Source organism: Globicephala melas, chromosome 15, assembly GCF_963455315.2.
Source record: "Globicephala melas chromosome 15, mGloMel1.2, whole genome shotgun sequence".
Lineage (NCBI taxonomy): Eukaryota > Metazoa > Chordata > Mammalia > Artiodactyla > Delphinidae > Globicephala > Globicephala melas.
The window spans coordinates 22,971,405-22,995,146 of NC_083328.1; the positions used below are offsets into that span (position 1 = coordinate 22,971,405).

General features: G+C 41.7%; 1 protein-coding gene and 1 non-coding gene across 4 annotated transcripts in view; one reads left to right on the forward strand and one right to left on the reverse strand.

Moving 5' to 3' along the window:
- The window catches only part of VPS35L (VPS35 endosomal protein sorting factor like), a 129,402-nt gene that overhangs the window by 60,334 nt on the left and 45,326 nt on the right, over nt 1-23,742 (reverse strand). For all 3 annotated transcript variants that reach the window (XM_030847144.2, XM_060285773.2, XM_060285774.2), the window contains exons 13-19: nt 21,667-21,744; nt 21,056-21,178; nt 12,195-12,241; nt 11,272-11,383; nt 10,625-10,741; nt 8,161-8,214; nt 4,901-4,981 (exon numbers count right to left, since the gene is read on the reverse strand). In XM_030847144.2, the coding sequence (XP_030703004.1) occupies nt 4,901-4,981; nt 8,161-8,214; nt 10,625-10,741; nt 11,272-11,383; nt 12,195-12,241; nt 21,056-21,178; nt 21,667-21,744 (612 nt within the window). The remainder of the gene's footprint in view (nt 1-4,900; nt 4,982-8,160; nt 8,215-10,624; nt 10,742-11,271; nt 11,384-12,194; nt 12,242-21,055; nt 21,179-21,666; nt 21,745-23,742) is intronic.
- TRNAG-ACC (transfer RNA glycine (anticodon ACC)) lies at nt 5,837-5,909 on the forward strand. The gene has a single exon. It is a non-coding gene; the product is annotated as a tRNA-Gly (tRNA).

A 23,742-nucleotide genomic window follows, 5' to 3' on the forward strand; every position in this document is an offset into this window, starting at 1 on the left:
ATGGGCAGAAGACCTAAGCAGACATTTCTCCAAAGAAGATATACAAATTGCCAAGAAACACATGAAAGGATGGTCAACATCACTAATCATTAGAGAAATGCAAATCAAAACTACTATGAGGTATCACCTCACACCAGTCAGAATGGCCATCATCAAAAGATCTACAAACAATAAATGCTGAAGAGGGTGTGGAGAAAAGGGAACCCTCCTGCACTGCTGGTGGGAATGTAAATTGATACAGCCACTATGGAGAACAGTATGGAGGTTCCTTAAAAAACTAAAAATAGAACTACCATATGACCCAGCAATCCCACTACTGGGCATATACCAAGAAAACTGCAATTCGAAAAGAGTCATGTACCACCATGTTCACTGCATCACTATTTACAATAGCTAGGACATGGAAGCAACCTAAGTATCCATCGACAGATGAATGGATAAAGAAGATGTGGCGGGCTTCCCTGGTGGCGCAGTGGTTGAGAGTCCACCTGCCGATACAGGGGACATGGGTTCGTGCCCCGGTCCAGGAAGATCCCACATGCCGCGGAGTGGCTGGGCCCATGAGCCATGGCCGCTGAGCCAGCACGTCCGGAGCCTGTGCTCCGCAATGAGAGAGGCCACGACAGTGAGAGGCCCACATAACGCAAAAAAAAAAAAAAAAAAAAAAAAAAGAAGATGTGGCACATATATACAATGGAATATTACTCAGCCATAAAAAGAAACGAAATTGAATTATTTGTAGTGAGGTGGATGGACCCAGAGTCTGTCATACAGAGTGAAGTAAGTCGGAAAGAGAAAAGCAAATACCGTATGCTAACACATATATATGGAATCTAAAAAAAAAAAAAAGGTTCTGAAGAACCTAGGGGCAGGACAGAAATAAAGATGCAGACGTAGAGAATGGACTTGAGGACACAGGGAGGGGGAAGGGTAAGCTGGGACGAAGTGAGAGAGTGGCACTGACATATATACACTACCAAATGTAAAGTAGATAGCTAGTGGGAAGCAGCCGCATAGCACAGGGAGATCAGCTCCATGCTCTGTGACCACCTAGAGGGGTGGGATAGGGAGGGTGGGAGGGAGACACAAGAGGGAGGGGATATGGGGATATATGTATAGCTGATTCAGTTTGTTATACAGCAGAAACTACCACAACATTGTAAAGCAATTATACTCCAATAAAGATGTTAAAAAAAATAAACCCCTATCCCTGGTTGCTGTCAAGAAAGGAAAATTTACTGACAAGTTCTTTGTTTATACTAAAAACATCACTGTTTAAATCATCTGCAACGGAAGTGGCTCATGGTCCAAAATATAGAATATTAAGAGGTACACACCCCATTTCATAATTACGCAGTTTACTAGGTCAGCAAGCAAAAGGACTTCAAAACGTCATGACAAACAGTGCTCCAAGGCAGAGCATTCAAAGATACTGCAGTACTGTCTGGTTAAAATAGTTCCTGAAACCTTATCCACAGTAACTAATCCCTGTAGAACAGGAAATTTTTTTTTAATATTTAAAGTACACTTACAAATAATGCCTTTCCTGGTTTTAAAAGATGTACTTTTTCCCTTCAACGTTTCATTATGAAATGCTGAAATGTAAGAAAATTCAATGAATAATAACAAACACCCATTTACTCACCACTTAGATTCTACAAGGGCTAACATTTTGCTATATTTGCTTTACCTCCTCACCTATCCATTGATCCAATGGCAGAACTTTTAAAAATGTGTTGACTGTGTGCTGACAACTTTTTTACTGTGAAATAATTTCAAACTTGCAGAAACATTGAAAAAACAGTACAGAAAACTCCCATATTCTCTTTACACAAAGTCATCAATTTTTAGTATTTTGCCAAATTTGTTTCATTGTCCTCTCTCTGTAAAAAGACATATTTTTTCTGAACCATGTGAAAGTAGATTGAATGTATCATGTCCTTCACCCCTTACCACTTCATTTGTATTTTCTAAGAATAGTCATATTCTCTGACATTTCTACTCTGTTGTTTATCAAATTCAGGAAAGTTAACACTGGTATAATTTTAATACTTTAATCTATCATTTGTATTCCAATCTTGTCAACTGTCTCAGTACATTCTTTTTTTTTTTTTTTTTTTTTGCGGTACGTGGGCCTCTCACTGTCGTGGCCTCTCCCGTTGCGGATCACAGGCTCCGGATGCGCAGGCTCAGTGGCCATGGCTCACGGGCCCAGCTGCTCTGCAGTAGTTGTGGCACGTGTGTTTCAGTAGTTGTGGCACATGGGATCTTCCCGGACCGGGGCACGAACCCGTGTCCCCTGCATCGGCAGGCGGACTCTCAACCACTGCGCCACCAGGGAAGCCCTCAGTACATTCTTTACAGCATTATTTTTTCCTCTCTTTGGTACAGGATTCAGTTCAGGATCATGCATTGCATTTTGTTTTCACGTCTGTGCAGTCTGTGTTAATTTGGAACAGTTCCTTAACCTTCTTTGTCAGAATGGCGAAGATTTTTTTTACAAGCCAATTACTTTATAGAATGCTCCTCAATTTGGGCATGACTAATGTTACCTCATGATTAGATTCAGTTATGCATTCTCGACTGGAATGTTACATAGATGATGCTGTGTCTTTCCTGTTTTTCGGGGTTCCATATCTGCAGGCACAAGATAGCCACTTGCTCCTCAATGGTGATAAGGATTTTGATTAGCCTGTCAATGACTGTCCAAATTCTCCACTCCAGAGTCACTATTTTTCCCCTTGCGATTAATGCTCATTCTATGGGAGGAGATACGAAAATGTCCTGCTCCTCATCAAACATTCCCCCCAGATTTAGCATCCATTGATGATTCTTGCCTGAAGACCGATGATTCTTGTCTTCACTGTGACGGCTGCAAATGGTGATTTTTCAACTCTACCATTTCTTCCACATTTCTCAAATGGCACCCCTGCCCACCTTTCCCCTCATCTATTTATTTATTTACCTATTCGTCATAAGGGCCGACTCTTACTCAGTGGATTATAATCCATCACTGTATTTATCTCATTTGATGCTCAAACTGGGGACCTGTGAGAGTCCCTTCCAAGCTGTTCCTGTGCCCATTCCATGTGCCCCCAGCAGTACTTCCTTACTTCCTGGCACAAGAAAATGTTCCAGGCTCACCTTATACCTTCCCTATCCTAGAACTGGAGAAAGCTAATTCTTCACAGATCCCCACAGTTTTATTTTCTTGATGTGGCCCTCACTTAAGACCAAGGACTCACAACCGATATGGGTGGCTGTCTGGAATGCAGGCTGACCCCGGGGCATCTTTTATAAGTTGCTCTTAGATATGACAGAATTACAGTATAGTATAGTTCCCTTGTCACTTAGGAATGGACTGCATTAAAATTATTATGTTACTTAAAGTTTTCAATTAATTGGGTCACTAGCAGTCAAGGCCTTACTGAAAATTCCCCAACTAAAATTCTGCACATCAGTCTTCATATGAGGCCGAGACCTGGACCACCCACAAGGGTATGACCCATCTTCTCTACACACTTTATTTACCCTGCAATATTGACCGAGAGCCTGCTGTGCGTGACTGTGTTCTTTTCATTCCATGTAGAAAAATGTCAGATAGTTAGTGGCTGCTCAATAAATTGTAATGATGAACCATTTTAATTAGCAAATGGTGAAAATTTCTTAAATGAGTAAAATGTAAGAATTCTAAAATTTATACAAGAATATGTAACTAGGGCTTCCCAGGTGGTGCAGTGGTTGAGAATCCGCCTGCCAATGCAGGGGACACGGGTTCGAGCCCTGGTCCGGGAAGATCCCACATGCCACAGACCCCACGTGCCACAACTACTGAAACCCGCGCACCTAGAGCCCGTGTTCCACAATAAGAGAAGCCACCGCAATGAGAAGCCCGCGCACCGCAACGAAGAGTAGCCCCCGCCTGCCACAACTAGAGAAAGCCCACGCGCAGCAACGAAGACCCAACACAGCCAAAACTAACTAACTAAATAAATAAATGTATTTATTTTTAAAAAAAGAATATGTAACTAATTTTCTTATACTAAGTGAGCCCAGAAATCACTTGATCATAGGCAGTAAGTGCCAGAACATCACGTTATTAAATAAAAAATAAAATCTTAATTAGGTCTGAAGTTACTTTATAGTAAGTGATCCTGAGCTGGATTCTGTACTAGAGGGGAAAAAAATCTGCTACTAAGGACATTGAGTCCACTGACAAAACTGGAATATGGACTGTGGAAAAGGTAAAAGTAATATATTAACATTAAATTCCCTGATGTTGGTAACTAAACTGTGGTTATAAAGGAGAATGTCCTTGTTCTTAGGAAATACTCACTGAACTCTTTAGGGGCAAAAGTGGCATGATGTATGCAATTTATCCTCAACTGCTTTTTTAAAAATTTATATACGTATGTATGAATATATGTGTGTGTGTGTGTGTGTGTGTGTGTGTGTGTGTACACACACAACGATAAAGTAAACATGGAATCTCTCAACAGCTGGTGAATCTGGGTAAAAAATAATGGAAGTTCTCTGAGCTATTCTTTTAACTTTCCAATAAAGTTTGAATTTATTTCCAAATAAAAAGTTAGCTTAACTGAAAAACATAGGCATCTTACTTACTGGTGCCAAGCAACTGTACAGGGCTTTCCACATCACACCTCACTGAACCCTCACAACCATTCTGAGGAGGACTATTATTATCCCCATTTTACAGTGAGAAAACTGAGGCACAACAAGACTAAGTAACTGATTAAAGGGCACATGGCTAAGACATGGCAAAGCTAGGATTCAAACCCAGGATTATCTGACTTTACAGCCTGACCCATGCAACATACCTATTTAATTCAACAGAATAAAATTCCTTACAGTGTGGAAATGAGAAATGAAAATCTGTCACCTGAGGGTAGGAGTCTTCAAATGCACGATCTGGAGTCATGTGCTTGATGACATCGGCCAAAACAGTATTCACCTCTCGTTTCTAAGTGGGGAAAAAAATCAAACCTGTATTTAGACACTGAATGGTAGTCATTGACCATTTTTCTGATAGAAAGAACTAACGTTTTCAGAATATGGCACACACTTTGCAGGAAGCAGTTTCAACTACTCTGCTGAAAATAATGTAACGGGGGAAATCCCACCCATACCACAGCCCTAAAGATGGCCATGTCTGCACCAAGTCAGGACTAAAACACGGTTCTCAAAGGTTCCTGTCCCAGCTTTCTCTGAGTGCTGGTGAAATCCAACGTGCCACTTTCTGCCTGCCAGTCCCGGGCCCCTCCCCAGGTGCTGCAGAGAGCAGCGAAGCATTGTGGGAAGAGCACAGACTGAACCCTTACAAGCTGGGTGACCCAATGACCACTTCACTTTTGTCAGCTGTATCAGGGGTCAGCCAACCAGCCCAGCACCTATTTTCATACAGTCCAGGCGCCAAGAATGATTTTTACATTCAAACCAAAAGAATAATAATATTTGGTGACAACGAAAATTATATGAGACTCAAATTTCAGCATGCATAAATAAGGCTTACTATTTACACAGCCATGCTCACCCCTGTATGGTCTACGGCTGCTTTCATGATACAGTGGCAGAGTTGGGCACTTGTAACAGAGATCATATGGTCCACAAAGCCTCAAATACAGAAAAAAGTGGACTTCTACAGAAAAAGTGTGCTGAGCCCTGGTCTATATAACTGGAACAGTGAAACTTCCTGGCAAGGTCACTATGAAGCTGTGCAGCTTACAGGTAAAGTGCCTGGCACATAGCACGCTATCTAAATAGTTGCCATTATGTACTTTCTCATTTAATGTTCATTAAACTCCACAGCACACGGACTTCCCTGGTGGTCCAGTGGTTAAGACTCTGCGCTACCAATGCAGAGGGCCTGGGTTCAATCCCTGGTCAGGGAACTAGATCCCGTATGCCACAACTAAGAGCCCACGTGCCACAACAAAGATCCCGCATGCCGCAACTAAGACCAGGCACATCCAAATAAATAAATACATACAGAAATAAATAAATAAATATTTTTTAAAAAAACCTCCCCATCATAAATAAATAAATATTAAAAAAAAAACACCTCCCCATCATGGACATCATTATCCCCATGAAAAGTTAAGTGGCTAAGTGGCTTAGCCAGGGTCACAGAGCTAAAAAAATCTGACAATGGCATTAAAAGGAACCAAAGCTTCTTGGAGAAAGAGCTGATTCCAAATCTAAGATAAGAAAAATACAAGGGAGGCTGGAGCATCTTATAATAGAAAGCAAGGAAGGCATCAAAGACTACAAAGAATGTGTCAGGACTCAGAAGCCAACCTGAAAAAGCACCCACTGGACAAAAATGGGACAACTGAGCATCAGTAAGAATAATACAATTGCAATGACTGATACATATCAAATATGTTTCAATTAGTGAGCTCCTACAGATACCCACAGCAACTACTACTCACTGGTGACCTTTGGGGATGCTGGGGAATTGACTCTTTACTCTAAAAACTAGTAAGTAACAGGGGCAAAAATGAGCATCTTGCCTTTTCTGTACAAACTGTTACCTCAGGGTAACCAAATACGTGGAGTGAAAAGGTTCTCTTCATGCAAGTATTCTAGCTAACAAATAAAGGAGAAATGATAACTCCTAATATCACCACTTTGCAACCCGTGATAAACCATAAGATGAATGCGCTTCAGTGGTCACTCACATCACGGAGAGACAACCAGATACCGTGAGCCTCCCAGGAGAAGCACCATGCCAGCACCCAGGGTGCCAAAAAGTCAGATCTGAAGCTGATGAAGTCTCCTGTCTCCAGAACTAACTGCCGATTTATAGGAAATACTGGAGGCAGAAGAGCATGTTTAATCACCACCACAGGCATACATCTGGCCAATCGAGACCGGGAAACTCTACAGGACAAAGGACCCAATTTCTTCAACAAATAAATAATAGAAAAAAAAAAGGGAAGGGAACAGGGAGGGAGGGAGGGAAAGAGAGGGGAAGAGAGAGGGAACTTACAGATTAAAATAACTCTAAAGTTTTTACAACGTATAGATCCTGTTTTAATCCTGATTGAACAAATAAACTGTAAAAAACTTATGAGACAATTGGAGAAATCTGAAAATTTATCGATTTTTAATGGTATTAAAACATTATTGATTTTATTAGTTACGATAACGTATTGAGATTTTGTTTCAGAAAAGTGAATTCTATTTTAGAGATATGTGCAGAGATACTGACAGGTGAAACACGGTGATTGAGCTGTGCTTCAAAATAATCCAAGGGTGGGGAGAAAAGGGAAGGACACGAAACAAGATCTGTCATAAGTTGATCATTTCTGGGTGATAAGTACAAGGAGGATCATATGTTTGAAGTTTCCATAATAAAACAAAAATTGGACAAAAGAAAGAAAATTAACAGACCAACATTTACATAATGCTCAAAATGAGGCAAAACCCATTTCTGGAGTTAGAGACCAGATGGTGCCTACCTTCAACTTCCAAGGCTGTGACTGGGAGGAGAGTATGGGGGGGCTTCAGGGTGGGGTGGGGAGTTATTTCCTGTTTCTTGATCTGGACCATGATTACATGGGTGTATTTTGTGAAGATTCATTATACAGCAAACTTACGATATATATGCTTTTCTTCATGTAGGCTAAACTTCGGGTTTTTTTAAGTTGATTAAAATAAACACCTGGCAACAGGATTTGAAACCACTTCTACCTGCTTCTAAAGTCTCTGCTCATTGACAAGACCAGTATTTCCCAAACTGGGGTTCTAGTTTGGGCCTAGGAAAAGAAGTATCTTTGTTTGCTTAGAAAAACATTAAATTACATGCAAATCAAATATGTTTGGAAAACGCGGCTGACTAGACTCGCATGGAAAGTCCCAATATACTTTAACAATAAGGATCTAAGGTGTATTATGGTGAAAAAACCTGCTTCACTTTGTATAATGCGGCATTTCCCAAGCTTACACGTGAGTGTGGAACACTTTTGTTATAGGTCACGTATTAATGCTCCATCACACTATACCATAAAGGATGCAATTTTCATAAAGAATAATTACCATCATAAAATACCTAAATGTCTAAGCTAGACTTATTCACAATTACGAACATGAAAAAAATATACAGTAATTCTTTCAAAAACAATACCACAGCACACATACCGTGAAATGTTTGCAGGTGTACTCTACCCACACTTCGGCACAATTAATGTAGTCCTACAAAGAAAAAGTAAAAATGTCTTTACAGTAAGAATGCCACGATTGACCTTATGGCAAAAGCTCATCGTGTACAAATCCCTTCAAGGGCTTTGAAAACTAAGAGTTGGTAAGTGATGGGGATTTCAAGAGTGGTTCATGTACAGAAAACTCTGGCCCACTGATAGATTTTACCCTGAGAGGTGACGTGAGAAAACATAAGTTGCCTGAAACCAATTAGACTGTCATTCCAGAATTGCTACTTGGGCCAAGACAGAAATCTGGGAAGCTCTGCCATGTCTGGAGAATGGGAAGAACCAAAGGGCAGCGGAGATAACAGTGGGGAGACCTCATCACACCTCAGTGGACACAATGACCACAGATCTGGTTGAAAATTCAAGTAGTGTTTACGATGTGACTTTTGAATGTTCTGAGAAAAAACAGGCCTCCTGCCTTTAAAAACAAACCGTTTGTCCTAGAGAGGGTGATGCATATAAGTTGTAAAAAGGTTAAGAAAGCACAAAGGTTTTAGGTAAGAAAGGATGTGTTAGATTCAAGTAGAAGAGACAATGAGATGGCTACGGAAATGGCAATGACCAACTTGGTAAGGTTGTCTGCCCCAGAAAATATGCACATGGGAAAAAACTGTCAAGGAAAAACAGAGTCTGCAAGTATACCTTTTCTGTTCTGACACTTAAAGGAAAAGAAAGAAGAAATGGGGAGGGAAGAAAACAGTTATCTCATTCACACAAGAAAAGCCAGGAACATTTTAAAGTCTAACAGGAATGCTAAGGTGGACTTAACGAGGAGAGTGTGAAGTTAAAGACTGGAGAAAACTGTTATTATGAGCTTTTGATGCAAGGTTGCTTTGAAGCACTGAAGTACAGGCACCAGAGGCCCAGAGGTTTTTGACTTAAATATCCTAAATAAGCTGTTTTCATTAGCCAATCAGAGTTAAGTTAAATAGAGAATTTCAACGGCTAGAGTTTAGTGAGAATTTTGCTGAATTAAACTAGGTATACGATTTTGTAAAAAAGTTTCCAATTTTTCTAAATTATATTGTTCTTAATACACTATCACAAGTGTGGTGATTAGCAAGGGGTTTATAACTGGGCTCACTTCAATATTTCCTTCTCAATAAATGATCAAATCAAATGCCACATATTCACTTATTCTCTGTGTTATGGTCTGAATGTTTGTATCCCCCACAAAACGCATATGTTGAAATCCTAGCCCTTGATGTGATGGTATTAGGAGGTGAGGCCTTTGGCAGTGGTTAGGTCATGAGGGTGGAGCCCCCGATTGGAATTAGTGCCCTTATAAAAGGGACCCTAGAGAGGTCTCTTTCCCTCTTTCTGCGATGTGAGGAGGAGAAGCTGGCAGGCTGCAACCTAGAAGAGGGTCCTCACCAGAACCCAACCATGCTGGTCACCTGATCTTGTACTTCCAGCCTTCAGAAATGTGAGAAATAAATTTCTATTGTACATAAGCCACATGATCTGTCATATTCTGTTACAACAAACTAAATGAACAAGGACATGCTGCTAGTAGGAGAGGAACAGTGCAGGGTGTGGTGAAGTTTGGCCACAAAGACAGCCAACAGCATTTCCCTAGTGGCAGCCACATAAATTGCTGGCACATTGCCTGAAAGGACAGTGAGGCATAAAACCCAAACCTACAACATGATGACCAGCACTACATGCATTACAGAAACTAACATCAGTTGGTCCATCTTCCCAAGACTTCCTGTGTCAGAAGTATGGGGAGAAAGAGCCTTCAGCTGTCCATTCAAGGGAAGGAAACTGGAATTCCCTTTTGCTAATCACTGGCTTGACTACTGATCTTCAATTTAGGAATATCTCAATAAATTGTTTTTTTCAAATCCAAATACAACTTGACCCTTAAAAAACGCAGGGCTTAGGGACACTGATCCTCCACGCAGTCAAAAATTCACATATAACTTATAGTCAGCCCTCTGTATCCACGATTCCTCCGTATTTGCGATTCCACTTCTGTGGATTCAACCAACCATAGGTTGTATACTATTTACTATTGAAAAAAAATTCCATGTATAAGTGGATCTGCGCAGCTCAAACCCATGCTGTTCAAAGGTCAGCCGTGCTACAGACTGCTGTACTTCGAATGCTCTTTGCAAAGCTACAGGTCTTTTTAAGTTTCAAGTATTTATAATTTTACACTTTTGGTGCATCTTAAGGCCTCAAGAATAAGACATGCTAGGGACACAAAAATCAAAGAAATACATCTTTAAAGCTATAAGTTCTCCATTACAGATTAACAAATAATGCAATTAAAAGTAGATTTCTTTAAAAAAATAAGGATGATTAACTGAAAGAGAAATTTTTTAAAAGAAAGAGTATACTGCATAACTTGGACAAAAAGCAGTCAATACAAGGTCTAAATGGTCACCCACCTGTGGATTCTTCAATTTAGTGATAACTTTCCAAGCTTCATTGAGAATCTGAAGTCGATCACTCTCAGGAGGATTAGCCAAGGCCAAGTTTAAGCCCAGTGAGCGAAAGAGAAGATGCTAAGAAATACAGCAAACCATTACGATCCTGGAGATGTACAATCAGAGTAACTTGAGGCAATAAAGGAAAAGGCTGTAACAGTTGGCCTGTCTTGAGGTTAATCTTCCAACGACCGTTTTCTGAAGTTCTACCACAGACCTGTGCAAGTTAGACTGAGAAGCTCAAAACAGAGAGCTGGCTCTGTGTACTGGTCCAACCTGTGGGCCATAATATTCTCCTGGACAAAGCTTTTCATAAATAATAAGTGAAGATACAGTTTTAAGGATGTAAGACCAAAATTCTTCCTAAATATTTCATAGTGAGCTAATTTGACAGATTTAGGACTCAAGGAGGCCTGACTCGCGGCAATTACACGTGTCTCACAACCCCAGTCGCTAACTCATTCTCCACCGTACTCTTCAGAAACAGAGCCCTTGCTTGTTTTCCTGTTGGCTGGAGCTTCCCCTGACTCCGAACTCTCTCTCCCTGGGGAGCTACTGGGCAAACATTGCCTATTTGTTCTCCGCTAAGCATTAAGTCAAGAGCCTACCTTGGGGAAACCAGACTCATCGCACTCTTTAATCATGCCGATGAAATCCATGGACCTTGTGGCGATGAACTCGGCCCGGAAAGCTGACATTACGGAATTCAACAGCAAGGCACTGAAAGACACACACACATGCCCCACGTCAGCAGAGCTTCCCCTTAATGAAAGTCGCTTTCATTTTAGGATGTATGTTGTTGGGAAAGATGACTGACAGCCCTTTAATGGTAAGGGTGGAAAAATAAGAAGACTGGAGTAAAAAGGCAACCTCTAGAGACTAACTCGGTGTTTTATGCATATTCAGAACTTAATATTCAACTGACTGGAAGAATGGATGGATGGGTGGATGGATGAGTGAATGGGTTGATGGATCAATGGATGGACAGGTAAATAAGAAAGTAATCAAATCCATTTAAACAGAAGAAAACTGAGCCTTCAGTGCACAAATAAAACTAAATATTAAGTAAGAATATTGATCCAAGCTGCAAATGTATATCCGCATCTCTTATGAAAAGCACTGTTCTAGGACCTAGGGACACAGTGGTGAACAAAACCCACTCCAGGCTGCTCACACATCTGCCACCAAAAGGAGAGCAGAGGAGAAACCTCTTATGCCTGGTAGACAGGAATTCGAGTTTATCCTGACCTTATCACTTAACACAGCCCCGTAGGGAAAGAACTATTATTATACCCATTTTACAGAGGAGGAGAACAAGGCACAGAGGGGTCAAAGTAAGTGACCCAAGGTCAGAAAGCTAAGAAAGAGTGGAGCCAAGCTCTGAAGCCAGGCACCTGGACTCCAGCATTCCTGACCTCCATGCTATCCTGCTTCTCTGTTGGCCCTCTTGCCCATGCAAGCACGCCAACCTCAAAAAAAAGCAACCAAGTCCATTTTCAAACACAGGCTTTATGAATTTCAAAATACTTACTTGTTTGCTAGTTTCTTACATCTCTCCATCATTTCGGTTAGCAGAGCCTAATCAAAAAAATGATAAAAACCATCAAGTTGGAGGATCTAAAGCAACACTTCTCATGAACAGATTTCCAAAGCAATACTCTAAAATAAATACAGCCACATGCCCATTTCTATCTCAGTGCCTGGCAGGGATGGGGAAGATGAAGGAGAAAACAAGCTCACTCTTGTGGCATTTAGTGTAATGGATAAGAGCTGGGGCCCTGGCCTCAGGCACACTTGGGTTCAAATCCAGTCTCACCAACTACTTTTCCTCATCCTTAGGTAGATGATACCGACCTGTGGTACCATCCCACCTACAGATTACTGCAGGATGATGAGAGTGGTACCTCCTATGCTCCAGGGCACCAAGAATGAAATCTGCTTTACTCCTCACCTCCTCTAGACCCCCCTTGTTCCTCCCCATTTCACGAGGTGTCTGTGAAATTCTCAGTAAAACAAATAACAAACACTGGGCCAGTACCTGGTGCTGGCCAGTCACGGTGAGAAGCACTTGGCACTCATGATGTCACTTCTCACAACCACCATGAGTCAGGCTCTCTATTCTCCCATTTCACAGATGAGAAACCAAGCCACTGAACAGTGATGTGCTTGGGCCAAGGTGACACGGCTAGTTACGGCGGGCTGGATGTGACCCGGGCAGTCGGGCATCAAGGGCCATGCTCTTCACTATACTTCCTCTCCATGCATTTTGAAGGACATTTTTTTCCCCAAAAGGAAGTAAATGTTTTACTCATTGGGATACTATTAATGGCTTTAGAGCTATCTTAAGACAATTACGTATCTTTAAAAGAGCTCCTATTTTTTAAAAAAAAATCAATGGAAGAAGTTTCCAATAGGGCGGTGGTTTGGGCAAGGTTTTGAATGGCACAGGCAAGGTCAATCCCAAGACAAAAGAGCTGGTAACAGCAGCATCGACACTGAGCTCACCAGGCGCACAGCACTAGGCACTGGGCTAAGCGCTTTACATACCTTTTCCCATTTACTCTTCACAATGGCCTTTGAGGCCCGTGTCAATTATCAGCACTTTACAGACGAGGAAGCCAAAACTCAGCTAGGTTAAGCCACTTCCTACTAAGTGGTAGAAATGAGATTTGTACCTAAGTCTGGCCCAGAAGGCAAAAGATAAAATCAGTCTTCTTTAGTGAAATTCTACCCTTTCCAGCTGTGGCCCTCTGTATCCTGGGTGCTGCCTGAATAATTAAGGTGGTAGTTGCTTGTGGAGATACTGTCAGTACCCCTTACCCCAGAACCCTGATTTTATTCAGATTTCTGTCTCTGCCAACAAAATACAGGTTGGGTCCTGTTATGGAGTGAATTATGTCCCATCCAAATTCATATGCTGAAGCTCTAACCCGCAGTGTGACTGTGTTTGGAGATGGCGCTTTTAAGGAGTTAATTAATGTTAAGTGAGGTCATAAGAGTGCGGCCCTAATCCAACAGGACTGGTGTCCTTAAAAGAAGAGGAAGAGAGACTAGGGACACACAATGCACAGATGAGAAGACCAGGAGAGGACACAGTGAGAAGACAGTGGACTGCAAGCCAAGGAGAAAGGCCTCACCAGAAACCAACCTTGCAGGCACCTTGATCTTGAACTTTCCAGCCTCCAAAACTTTGAGAAAATAAACTTCTGTTGTTTAAGCTACCCAGTGTATTATGGAAGCCTGCTAAGGTCTGAATAGCCACCTAATTCCCAAGTTGATGGTGTTAGAAGGTGGAGTCTTTTGGAGGTGATTAGGTCTTAAGGGTGGAGCCCTTATGAATGGAATTAGTACTCTTATAAAAGTGGCCCAAGAAAGCTCCCTTGTCCCTTCTGCCATGTGAGGCCACAGCATGAAGACAGCTGTCAATGAACAAGGAAGTAGGCCCTCACCAGACACTGTATCTGCCAGCATCTTGATCCTGGACGTCCCAACCTCCAGAACCATTAGAAATAGATTTCTTTTGTTTATAAGCCACCCAGTTTGTGGTGTTTTCTTAGAGCAGCCCAAACATACTAAGCAAAGTAATACAGGCCCAAGCCAATCACGGCGGTCCCATTCCCCTTGCCAGTGGTGAGTTTAGACAGGGCACATGACCCATTTCTTGCTACTTAGATGGGGGCTTAGAGGAAAAGTTTCCTTTTTTTTTTTTGGCCACACTGCACGGCCCGTGGGATCCTAGTTCCTCAACCAGGGATTGAACCCAGGCCCTCAGCGGTGAAAGCACCGAGTCCCAACCACTGGACCACCAGGGAATTCCCAAAGTTGTCCTTAAAGAGGAACCGAAGACTCCCCATCTTTCTGCCTTCGGATGCTGCCATGTCTGGACATTATGTGTGGAATGGCTACAGCCACTTTGCTGCTATCTGGGGATGGCAGAGCAGAGAAAAGAACGGAACCTGCCTGGCCCAGAGCCTTCACTGTTATTCAACAGAACACACTGAATTATTTTTGAAGGGCCAGTTAGGTGTTTGTTCCTTGCAGCCAGCATCCCAATTGATGATAAAATTGACAATGTCACAAATGGCTTCCCTAACCCATTCATGGGGATTTAATATTTGAAAAGTCATTCATGAAGACCAATATCAAAGTGGTTTCTGGGAAGACTGGGAAAGAGATATCCTTATAATGATCATCACATTGATACTCCTTAACATGCACAAATAATCACTCACTCAACACCTGCCTGTGAAGCAACTCTAATGTACTAGCCACTATTTTAGGCACTGGGAATAGCAGTGAGGAAATCAGACAGAAATCCATGATCTTAGATGCTTATTCTCTCTTTCATACACACACATGCAAGTGCACATGTGCACACACATGCACAAATGAATGAGCTATCTTGGCCCACCACTTCTGAAAAGACGAAATAGGGCAAATGCTAACATATGGACAAAGTGTTCTGGCCATTAAGACAAGACAAATGCTTTAAAAGTTCTCTTTCCACAGGAGATGAACGCATTAAAAATGCAGCCAAGAATATAACTTAAAAAAAAAAAAAAAAAAAAAAGGGCTCATTGTCATTACCCTTAAGTGTCCAGGAGCCAAATGCTATATAGATCCCAGGAAGGTCTGTTAGAGGTTATTAATTTTTTCTTTCTGAGAAGTGACAGGATTGATTACCTTTGGCAAGAACAAGATGAACAACAGTTCAAAGCGGACTGAGATCGAAAAAAGCCTATTGGCTGAGATAAACAATTGAAAAACTTGCAACTCTGAATATATGTTCACAGACACATCAGAACTTGAAGATTCATTAGGCCCCTACACTTCATTTGTTTATATATTTGTTTTTTTATAAAAATAAGAAATGCTTATGGACAGAAGTTCAAATAATATTGTCATGTATCAAGTAAATTATGAGTGCCCTCCCTCCCAACTCCCACTTCCTAGGGATCAACAGTGTCAACATTTGGTGTTTATCCTTCTAGGCCTTTGTCTATGCCCTATGAATACGTAGCTTTTGTTGTAGAAGACCTTTGTTCTGTTTTACAGAAATGGATAGTCTTATACACATTGAGCGACAATTTGCCTTTTTCACTCAAGAATCGAGCACGGGCCTCCCTCCTCCCGTGTTAGTACACTCAAGTCTACCTCATTCCTTTTAATGCCTGAGGAATCCACATCATGTATGTAACTATTTTCAAACTGCTCCAAATTGATGAAGTTTTTTAAATGTTTTATTTTTAACCAATTATAGCCTCATGAGAAATTGCAGAAATAGTATAGGTGCTGGGTACCATCACCCAGCTTCCCCCAGTGGTAACACCTTACATAACTATAGTGCATTGTCAAAATCAGGAAACTGACATTGGTATAATATAATTAACTAGACTATTTCACCAGGTTTTTCATACACCTTTCTTTTTGTGGGGTAAAGGGTATATCTTTGTGACACTTCATTAACTTATTTGGATTTGTATAGCCACCATCACATTTAACTACTGGATTTTTAAGGTTATCTCCAGATTAGGGTTATCTGCCCACTTCAAAAGTATAGGAAAAGAAAAAAGAAGTTGGGTCAATAACACATTTCTGTTTTCTAAACTGAGATTAACTCATACGCAGCCCAGGGTGCTCGGAAGATATGTACTTATGCTTTTACTAAATAGCCTTCCAATCAGCATTTACAATTACTGCTCCATAAAAAAAGTGAACTAAATGATACACATATCACATTTTCCTTATTTCTGTAGATGAAACAAACATGTAAAACAGTAGGCAAAATCATAAACTAATCTTAAAAGCTAGTATCTTTCCTCCAATCCAGAGTTAATATGGCTCAAGTCTCAAAGAAACAAAATATTTCAGTGTGAATAAAAAGAAATTTTATACCCCAGGTAGTAAAATGAGAAATTTTTAATTTTTCCTTTATTTATCTTTCTCTGGGGATTTTTCCCTAATTCGAAAGAATGAAAATAACACACCTGTATGCTTGAGAGGGATTTATCATCAATCAAGACTAGTCTTAGATTTGCATTACTAGCCTAATCGTATGTTAGAATGTTTAAAGGGCAATTTATAGTATGACCATCGGAGTAGCAGTCCCATGGGTCAATCCGTTCAAGTCCCACCTTAAAATGTAGCAGTTAACAGGAGACACCTAGAAAGAAAGAGTCTAAAGCAGTCAAGGGAACAAATCTGTTGGCTTCAGTCACTGCCAAAATGGCTACCTGACCTCTTTCTAACTGTGTGACTGTAAGAAGTTTGTAAGCCTCAGGTACCCCATCTGTAAAACGGGTATAACAGCAACACCTAGCTTGGGGAAGCTCTGAGAGTGAATTAAGATAGCCCAAGTAAAGTAACTAATACAGGCAGACCTCAGAGATATTGCAGGTTCTGCTCCAGACCACTGCAATAAAGTGACTATTTCAAAAAAGCAAGTCACACGAATTTTTTGCTTTCTCAGTGCAAATAAAAGTTATGTTTACACTATACTGTAGTCTATTATATGTGCGATGGCATTATGTCTAAAAAAGTACGTACCTTAATTAAAAAATATTTTATTGCTAAAAAATGCTAACCATCATCTGAGCCTTCAGTGAGTCATACTTTTTTTGCAATAGTAACATCAAAGATCACTGATCACAGGTCACCATAACAAATAATAATGAAAAAGTTTGAAATATTGCAAGAATTACCAAACTGTGACACAGAGACACAAAGTGAGCAAAATGCTGTTAGAAAAATGGCACCAATAGACTTGCTCGACGCAGGGTTGCCACAAACCTTCAATTTATGAAAATGCACTATTTGCGAAGTGCTTATTAAGCACAGCACAACAAAACGAGGGGTGCCTGTGGGGCGCATGGCAGAGGGAGCCTCAGAAAGAGGTGGTTAAGGGCTCAAAGCTTAGCAGCATCTCAGACCCAGCTCCCCGCTCCATTCTTCACAGCCAACCAACACTGCCTTCTAAATGCCTCCTGAAAGGTCACAAAATTTTCCTAACAATAGGTATTTGTTATAATGTTAAGCGAGGGAAAAGCATCATAAAATCATACAGGAAATATTTCTCATCTACAAAACCACAATTACAGAGCAAGAATCAAAGTGGAGAGAGAAATATTAAAAAGAAAATGCACCAAGACGTTAACAGTGCCCAGTTATTCATGACCGAATTTTAGGTGGCTCCTTTCCTCCTTTTAACCTTTCTGTCTTTTCCAAATTCTTTCCAATGAATATGTACTCTCCCATCCATTCTGCCTCTTGGTTTTTCCATGGCTACCAAATAGTTCTCCTCTAATCCATCTCAGATGCTTCTGCCAGTTTGATCTTCAAGCACCACTTTTTTCATATTATCCCCCTGGTCAAAAATATTCAAGTGCTGCCTGGTCTCCACGACATGACGTTCAACAACCTCTGCCTGAGCCACTCCCAGCCAGCCTAGTCCCTCACTCTTCTCCAGTAATGCTTGTCTCCTTATTATGTCCGTCTATACAGGTCCCGTCCCTCAACCCCTCCTTACTGCCCCTCTGCTCATCTCCTGGCCTTCAAGTCAGTCCAGGCTCCCATCTGCTGTTAAGGTCAAAGACAACAATGGTAACCACCCCCATCTGCCTGCTGCCTACCATGCACCAGCTCTTGGCCATGCGCTTGACGTGCATGATCAGTCATCTCGTGAGAGCCCTTCGAGGAAGGTTCTATTATTAGCCCCATTTTACAGCTGGTAATACTGAAACACAAAGAGGTAAAGCAGCCCAAGGCAACACAGCCACAGTTGGAACCCAGGTCTGCCCGACTACCTGCCCCAGCCTCTACCACCTTCCTCTTCCCTCCTTCAACAGAGACAACCTGCATCACACAGCTTAGCAAGTGATCATGAGATTCCATATCAGACAAGATAAAAAGCTGCTGAAAATGATGAGAAGCTTATCAAGGGATTCGTTTTCATTGCCCAAAAGCAGGTTTTATGAAACGGTTGCTTTTCTCTCTGCAGAATGTGCCTAAAATTGGGGGCATAAATGTTTTTCACTTACTCTAATTTTAATTGTATAAGGGGAAAAAATCCTGTCTTTAAACAACAACAAAAAAGCCTTTTTGAATAATCACTCCTTGATTTTTGGGGGGGAAGGGATTTGATATTTCAATTTCGATCTGAAATTTCGAACATCAGATATTTGCAGCTGAAGGCACTTCTCCCTTCTCTCATCTAGATAGTTCTCCCTTCCTCTCTCACACCTACCTGTCATGTGCATTGCCAGCTGCTGAAGACAAACTCCTACATTCTGGAGGCGTGGCCTCTTACAGACACACACAGCTCCAACTCCCCGGTGGACACATCCCAGCCACTGTCAAAGAGCTTTTAGGTATCATATTGCCACACACATCTTCAGCACCACCCTGCACACTGACATTAATTCTTTCACATTTTGAAAATGACTTTTTTTATGAGACACTGCAAGTTCCTTATTTAAATGCCCCAAGAATCAGAGTTTATTATTATTCAGGTGACCTAATTTTTTTAATCACTTCTTCTAGTGCAATAATGATTTCCTAGAGTTTTACTCCCCAGGAAAGCTCTACTCTCAGCTTCTGCCATCCTTTGAGATTACTGGCACTTAAAAGGAAGAATGCCTTATGACATGTACTTTTTGTTTTAAATCCAATTTTGCTTTTCATTAAAGTAAGGAGAAAAAAATAAGTGTTCTCATTTTCAAATGATTCTGTCTTGCTCATAGGTTTCAGTCATTCAGCTGAATTGGTCAAGTTCATGATACGTCTTCCCAGGAGCCTGGGCCAGCGTGTGGTGGCTGAGACTACACTGAAGATCACAGAGAATGGCCTGCAAGTTTTCAAAGCATCTTCTGTTAAAGTGGCTTGATTTAAAATCAATTTACTCAATGGTAAAAAATTCACCTGAAATATGAGATGTCCCTATTTTTCTCCACATACTTTAGGATTTGGAAAAATTTAAATATATGCAAGACATTATACTTGCTGAAAAGTTAAAAAACAGGGCAAAAAAATAAGTTAAGACGATCCAAAATCTTGCCCTCCAGCGATATTCTGTCATATCTCTCTCCCAATTCTCCTGTGCAGATATGAAAATCACGTTTGCAATCCCGATGACACAGCATTCAAGCGCTGTGTGTGGGACTCTCCACTAAGCGCTGTAAACGGACTGCCTTGTTTGATCCATGCAGTAGACTAGAAAACAGGAATTATTACTGCTCCCATTTCACAGATAAAGAAAAAAGCTGAGTGATTAGGGACAAGTGACTTGGCCTCTGCTTTAGTCTGACAGCTGTAAACAACAGAGCTGAGGTTCAGATTTAGGCACCCCAACTCCAGGGCCCACACTTGAACACCAGGCCACACTACCACTTAGGACACACACAGGTGTAACTTCTTTTTTTCACTTGAGCACATCAGTGTGTACTCCATCGTGGGTCTCCATCATCTTAAATGGCCCCACAACATTCCACTGAGTACACAGACCATAATTTAACCAATCCCCTTCTGATGGCTGTCTCCACTGTTTCACTAGCGTGAACGCAGCTACACATGTGTATGTGTGTGTGTTTACGCACTCATCAAGTTATTTCTACTGGATATTTTAAAAAGTGGATTGCTTAGTCACAGTCGTATCTTTTTTTTCTTAACAGCTGTCAATATGTGTTTGCAGATACAGGGAAAAGGCAGGTGGATTTGAATTTTGCTTTACTCCAAATACCCTTGTTTTGTAGCAAGGTCTCTTTTTCCCTCACAAAGAATAAATGCTCAACCATCAACGAGAAGACAACAGAAGCTTCATCCATCACAGTTATTGCGACAATCTGAAACTGGTGTTCCACTGAAATTGCTTCTCAGTCTTAGGGAAGAAAAAGAGTATTTCTGCTATGATTCTGACTTCACTTTAATCCCTGACAATGCTTCAATCAGACAAAAAAGAAAAGAAAAAAAAATTTATAAGAGCAATTACGTATCTTGAGTTTCACTTTCCTTCCATAAAATGGAGAAAATATTATCTGCTTTACGACTTTATTAACTTATTATCAACACAAAAGGAGTGCATGAAGGTTAGTGAAGAGGCAATGAAGCCTGCTGGCCCTGGAGTCGGATTCAATGGGTTTGTGTCCAGTCACTGCCACTTTCTAGCTGTGTGACCTTGTGTAGTTATTTGGCCTCTCTGGGCCCCTACAGCCCCCTCCCAGAGTTGGTAAACAAGGCAAGGCAGGAAAAGTGCTGAGCGCAGAACCAGTCACAACAGTGAGCCGTTATGAAAGGGCCCTGATTATGTCCCTGGGCACACAGGTGTAGGGCTTGTTACGACACAGAAGAGAGGAGCCCTCCTTGGTGGTGAGCTTCACACTGATGCCACCTGGCAGTTACCTCGGGGGCATGGTAGGAAATGCACTGGAAGATCCAGTCCATGGCAGGCGAGTACAAGGGGAGGTAGGATGGAAGCTCCACTCCCTGGAGCACCAGCTGGTTCTGGACAGTATCGCCGTGAATCTACAGGAGACCAAATAAACACTCAAAAGAAGGGGAAGTCACATAATAAACGAAGAGCACGTAACTCACAGACTGCACATATCTGCAGGCATCTGGATGGCCCCGAGAGAAATAGCCTGGTTTCTCAGGGTTTTTTTAAACTAGAAAAAAGCACACAAAGTTTCCCATGTCACCAGGCTGAGCTGTTCTGGGAATGTGTGCTGTGCAGAGAGGTAACCTGATAAAACTGGAGCCAGCAGATGCTAAGAAGCAAGGCTGATCAACGGGAGATGTTTCCCGGTAACACATGCATATTAACCCTCTCTGCTTGTTCAGTACAATCAGCACGTTTTAACTGTGTGTAACAGACTCGAGTGTAATTTTATAGGGTTTACACATTCAAAGAACTTTAAGGCAATCTCGGCTTGGAAAACCAACTGGGTTTTATGAATTTGTGATCATGCAGCTATTACATCAATTAGCTGCGCTGACTGATAGTGTACTCTTACCTGTTTGAATGTGAGGAGGAAGTCAAAGAAGTTCTTATCTAGGCTTTCTTTGAGATGTGGAGCCACTTCCATGCCCACCTGTAGCCAATCAAAATGAAATTACCTTGACCATGGAAAAACAGGTTGTAAATAACATATCCAGTGTGATGTCATTTTTGTAAATTAAAAATATACATATAGACAGATATAGGCAGAGAGGTCCAGCAAGTTAACTTTTATTCTTTTTGCTTATCTGTTTTCTTATTCAATAAGCATATCTTGCTTTTATAAGAAAAACCGCAGAAGCTATTTTTAATGAAAAAAGGGCAACATTTGCAGTAATCATCTTAGCAATTTCCCAAAGGTAATGAAAGTATGACTGAACAGATGACCAAGGGAACAAATCAATACAGCACTAAGGAGAAATGTACTCTCAAGATCATGTATACGATGTTCTCTTCCTCTCTAAAAAATGATAAACACACATGTGGCTGTACTTATTAAATGAAGCAAAAAGATTCTGGTATGTAAGAGAGTCAGCTGGGACTTCACTGTTGCATTGTTAAAATACATGGATTCATTCTTTGCTGGGCAGTCACGGAAGCAGCCATAAATTTGGATGTATTTTAAGCCGGTTTTTATTAGACAAGCATGAAGCCTAACAATGCTGTAAATCCACTGGTTCCTTCGTTCATTGTTTTAAAAGATGGTAACATTTTCAGCTGAAAAAATCTGCTAATCATAGAGAAGGTGGCCAGAGCCCCAGGGTTGGATGGGAAAGTGAAGGTCTCAGCTATGGCAGGGAGTGCAAGTATTTAAAACAAAACAAAGCATCATGATGTTCCTTAGACTGAGCTCCTCAGAATACACCTCAATGCCACACTGCTGCTTTAGCACGAAAACAACTTTGTAAGGGGAGTTGCTTTCTGGGACCTGGTTCCTTCCAAGGGGGACAGATTCCTCCCACTCAGCTCCCCCCCCTACCCAGAGGTCATGAAAATTCATGATAACAAGGTTTTTTAGATGTCTGTAAAGAATTCCTTTGAGAAGAATTATGCAAGATCCACTGGGGCGGTAAATTCCAAGGGCATCTCTATGGCTGTTGGGGACGCTTCCAAGGACAGGCACAGAGATTAAAAAAAAATACTAACAACAAATGTCAGATCCACTTCTACTGTGTTCTGATTCTATTGTCTTTCCTTCCACTAATCATTTTGTAGAAAAGGCAATAATTACCTGTTAGGCGACAGCAAAAAAAAAAGCCCAGTGGACAAGCAGTGGAGAGGAACTGAAGGGGCCATGACTTAGGAGTTAATCATACTTTCCTTTAATAAGCAGCTTTGAGGTCCCCCATGCCCTGCCTACTCAGTGCCTTTGTGGGGTTTTTTTGCGGTACGCGGGCCTCTCACTGTTGTGGCCTCTCCCGTTGCGGAGCACACGCTCCGGACGCGCAGGCCCAGCGACCATGGCTCACGGGCCCAGCCACTCCGCGGCATGTGGGATCTTCCCGGACCGGGGCACGAACCCGTGTCCCCTGTATCGGCAGGCGGACTCTCAACCACTGCGCCACCAGGGAAGCCCTGACTTTGTGTTTTGTTTATGTCTTCCCATAAAGCCAAATGAGCAGCTTGGAAATCTGCTTGGGTCTAAAAGATTTCTACCTAGAGTAGCAAGGGTAGTTACTCATGATTTCCATCTGCTGTTTCTGCCTGCCTGGCATTCATTCCCTTTGTTTCTGGAATCAGTAAAGTGAATTTGTCTTCGGGAAATCAAACTTCCCTCTCAGACCAGGTCTGTGGCAGAGCTGGACCCGGCCGACCCTGAGCTGCAGGGGTGGGCACGTGACCCAGGCTCAGTCCGTAGGCATATCCCATCCCATGGCCACTGACTGGTCTATCTATGGACAAGGGACCCAAGGTGGTACAGTGAGTTTCTGCCCTGAAACTCTGGCTGGAACTACTGCGGAAAAGGCACTCTTGCCACTGGAGTTCCTAAGTCAAGAGGATGGAGGTCTTTCCACCATATGGAAAAAGAAAGCCTCAGAGTGCAGTCACACAGAGGAGAGCAGAGCTGAGCAATGAGGGAGGAGACAATTCT